At 11.5% G+C, this 3,598-nt stretch overlaps 1 protein-coding gene across 1 annotated transcript, besides 2 other annotated features; it reads left to right on the top strand. All coding sequences in view use genetic code 6, as the record gives it.

Moving 5' to 3' along the window:
- Positions 1-524: 524 nt before the first annotated feature.
- Positions 525-645: a microsatellite.
- A 40-nt stretch (positions 646-685) lies between these two features.
- IMG5_050340 (hypothetical protein) lies at positions 686-917 on the top strand (the record flags this gene model as incomplete). The annotated part of the gene is made up of 2 exons (XM_004037465.1): positions 686-769; positions 825-917. Coding segments are annotated over 2 exons (177 nt in total), but the record flags the coding sequence as incomplete, so codon positions are not given.
- Positions 918-2,647: 1,730 nt separating this feature from the next.
- Positions 2,648-2,686: a microsatellite.
- Between the last annotated feature and the right edge of the window lie 912 nt (positions 2,687-3,598).

Raw genomic sequence — 3,598 nt, 5'->3', positions numbered from 1 at the left:
TGATTTTCTTATTTTAATTTTAAAATAGACAGTAATAATATATTTTTATTTTTTATTAATATTTTTTTTATATATTTTGCAGTGCGTACTTTATTATTATATTTTTACATTTTATTTCTGTTTTCTTTAGAAAGTAAAAAAATTTATAATTTATTTTAATAAAATTTTATATTTAGAATGTAATTATTTATTTTTCTTATAACTATAATTTGAATAAAATTTTTTTTAGTGTGTATGAAATAATTATTTGTTTATAAAACTTTTTAAAACAAATACAAAAATAGTCTGTAAGCTTTATATAATACTTTTTTTTTAAAATAAATTTAATCTTCACACTTATATGATTTTTTAAAATAAATAAAGTCATTAGTAAAACATATAATTAAATTGTTAAATTTAATTTTAATAGATAAGTGTAAAATACCTTAAAATTTATATTTAAATTATTTTTAATTGATTTTTTTCTTTAAACTTTTCTTTTTATCTAATAAATATACTAACATAAATTTGATTAAAAATCAAATTTTTATTTTTTCAAATTAATTTAAGAAAGAAGATGTACTCTAAAAAAATTAATTAAATTTTTATTTTATTTTTTTAAATTAATTTAAGAATGATGATGTACTCAAAAAAAAATTATTTAAAATATAATTTATTGATAATTAAAAAGAGAAATGTAAAAAAATTTGAATAATCATTTACTTAAATAATTTAAAAAAGCCTGTAAAATAATATTTTATAAATAAATTTACAATTTATTAAATAGTGTGTAAAATTAATTTTATAAAAAAATATAATATAATATAATATTTTTTTATATCTAGTCTGTAAATATGATACATATTATTATTTAGTAATTATTAATAGTTGGTAAAATTAAAATTTTTGCCTAATTGATTTAAATAAATTAAAAGGAAGTATTTATTAATAAAAAATAATTTATATTTTTTTAAAAAATAGTGCGTATAAATTTTTATATTTTATAAAAAAATAATGAATAAACAAAGCGTGTAAGATTAATAATATTATATAATAATTATTTATTATTTATAAATAAGGATGTAAATAAATATTATAGTGTATTTAAAAATAAAATAAATAAAGTGTGTAATAATTCATTTACTATTTTCAAAATAATTTTTTAATTGAAGTTTGTAAAATTTATAAAAATATTTTTCTAATATATTTATGATCTTTTATATTTTAATTATAAATCATTTTTATAAATATAGACGGTAAATATTATAAAATACAATAGTTTTATAGTTTACTTTTTTTAATAAAAAATTAGCATGTAATATTTTTAAATTTTAAAATTTTTATAACTTTTATAAATAGTTAGTAAGAAACTTAATTAACTTTTTAAATTTATTATGTTTATCATTTATAGGCTGTATTATAAAATATATTACTTTTTTATTTTAAAAATTCAATTCAGTAGGTAAATTTAGATTATTATTAGTTTTACAATAGATATATATTATCCATAATAAGGGGGTCAACTTTATTATTTGATTTTTTAAAATAAATTTATTATTAATATGATACAGACAGTAAATTATATTAATTATTTTATTTTTTTATTTTTAAAAAAAAGTATGTAAATATAAAATATTAAATTAATTGCAATACTTAATCCAAAAAAAGAATGTAAGAATATTCTTTTATTAATTAATGTTTAATACAAATATTTTTAAATAAGGCCGTATGAAGAAATATATATTTAATATATACTATTTCTTTTGAAATTATTTATATATTAGGATGTAATTTTAAAAACAAATTTTTATTTTTTATTTTAATATTATTATAAATAATAAAATCAATAGGATGTAAATATAATTTGAAAAAGCATTATTAAATATGTATCTTTTTAAAAGGGAGTTATAATTTAAAATTTTATTTATTTAAATTTTCTGAATTTAATTTAATTTAATTAGAAACTTGTAACAATTATAATAATTCGTATAAATTATTAATTTTTTTTTAATTTAAATAAGATAGTAAGATATATTAAAAATATCACATTTATTTATATTTTTTATTTATTTAATAGTGCGTTGAAATAAATATTTATAAATTTTTTAATTTTACTTTTTATTTTATTTGATTATAGACTGTAATATTTTTAACAATTCTATTATTTAATTTTGAACAAAATAGAGCGTAATAATTTTAATAAACATTAGAATCTAATATTTATTTTATAAAAACTAATTCGTTTTTTAAAAAAGAAAGTAGATTTTTTTAGATAATATTTAAAAAAAATGATTTTAAGAGAATAGTATTAATTAAATTTAATTTTTTTAATCTAAATTTAAATAGAATGTAAATATTTATATACTTTTATTATTTTAAATTATTAATTTTAAAGTATATTGATGTTAAAAAAAAAATTATTTTTATGAAATAAGTTTATTAAATTAAAATAGCCTGTAATAATTATTAATTTTTTTAAAAATTATATTATTATTTTAATTAGATAGTAAAAATATTCATTACATTTATTTATTAACAAATTCATAATAGTAAGTAAAAAAATTGATTAATCTACTAACATAAAAAATTACATGCTCTTAATAATATAGAATTAAGTATTTTTCTCATTTCAATGCATTAATAAAAATTAATAATAGATTGTAATTGCTAAATATTATATAAAAAATTAAATATATATTAAAAAATTTAGTGTGTAAATCTTTTAATAAATTTTTAAACTAATAACTAATTTAATTTTAGAAATGTGTAAATATTGTATTTTTAATGTGTTAAATAAATAGTACTTTTTTTATATATTTTATTTTATTTTTTTAATTTGAAATTAGAATGCTTATTTATTTAATAATTATTTTTTATTAATCGATTTAATTAAATAATATAATTTTTAATAATAACCAGGATGAAGCTTAAAAATACGTATTAATATATTTATCTTATTTTAAATTTATAAAGACATATAAACTTTTAATTTTTCAAATTAAAATATCAAATTTTTGTTAATTAAAGGTAATAAAATTTAATTTCTATTTATTTATTTAAATTATAATTATTTTACTATATGTAGAGCGATGTACTTAAATTTTACAATTATTTCTTATTTTTTAAACTTTATATAGGTATTAATTATATTTTCTTAACTCTAAAAAAATTAATAATAATTTTTATAAATTAGAAAGTTAAACATTTTAATTTTAAATTGAAAATGATTATAAAAATTTGATATAGAATGTTGATAAATATTTATTATAATTATATAATTATTATATTATTATAGATTCCAAAAGTAAATTTTAAATTAAATTCATTCGATACTAAATTTATTAAATATATTTAGATTAAAGATGTAAATTATACTCATATAAATTTTATATATTTTTATATAAATAGATTGTAAAATTAATAATTTATGTATTGATTTAATTTTATAAATTATTTTTAGTGCGTATATTATTATCTCAAGTTTTGAATTTTTTTAAGATTAAAATAAGACTGTAAGAAATAATTTTTTAATTAATTTTATTATTAACTTATATAAAATAACACAGAAGGTATCAATATAATTTTTTAATCATATTTATTTATTATTCTAAAAAAAGAT

The sequence above is a fragment of the Ichthyophthirius multifiliis genome (genome assembly GCF_000220395.1).
Source record: "Ichthyophthirius multifiliis unplaced genomic scaffold scaff_1120509250136, whole genome shotgun sequence".
NCBI classification, from domain to species: Eukaryota; Ciliophora; class Oligohymenophorea; order Hymenostomatida; genus Ichthyophthirius; species Ichthyophthirius multifiliis.
This window is presented reverse-complemented; position numbering and strand designations above follow the sequence as displayed.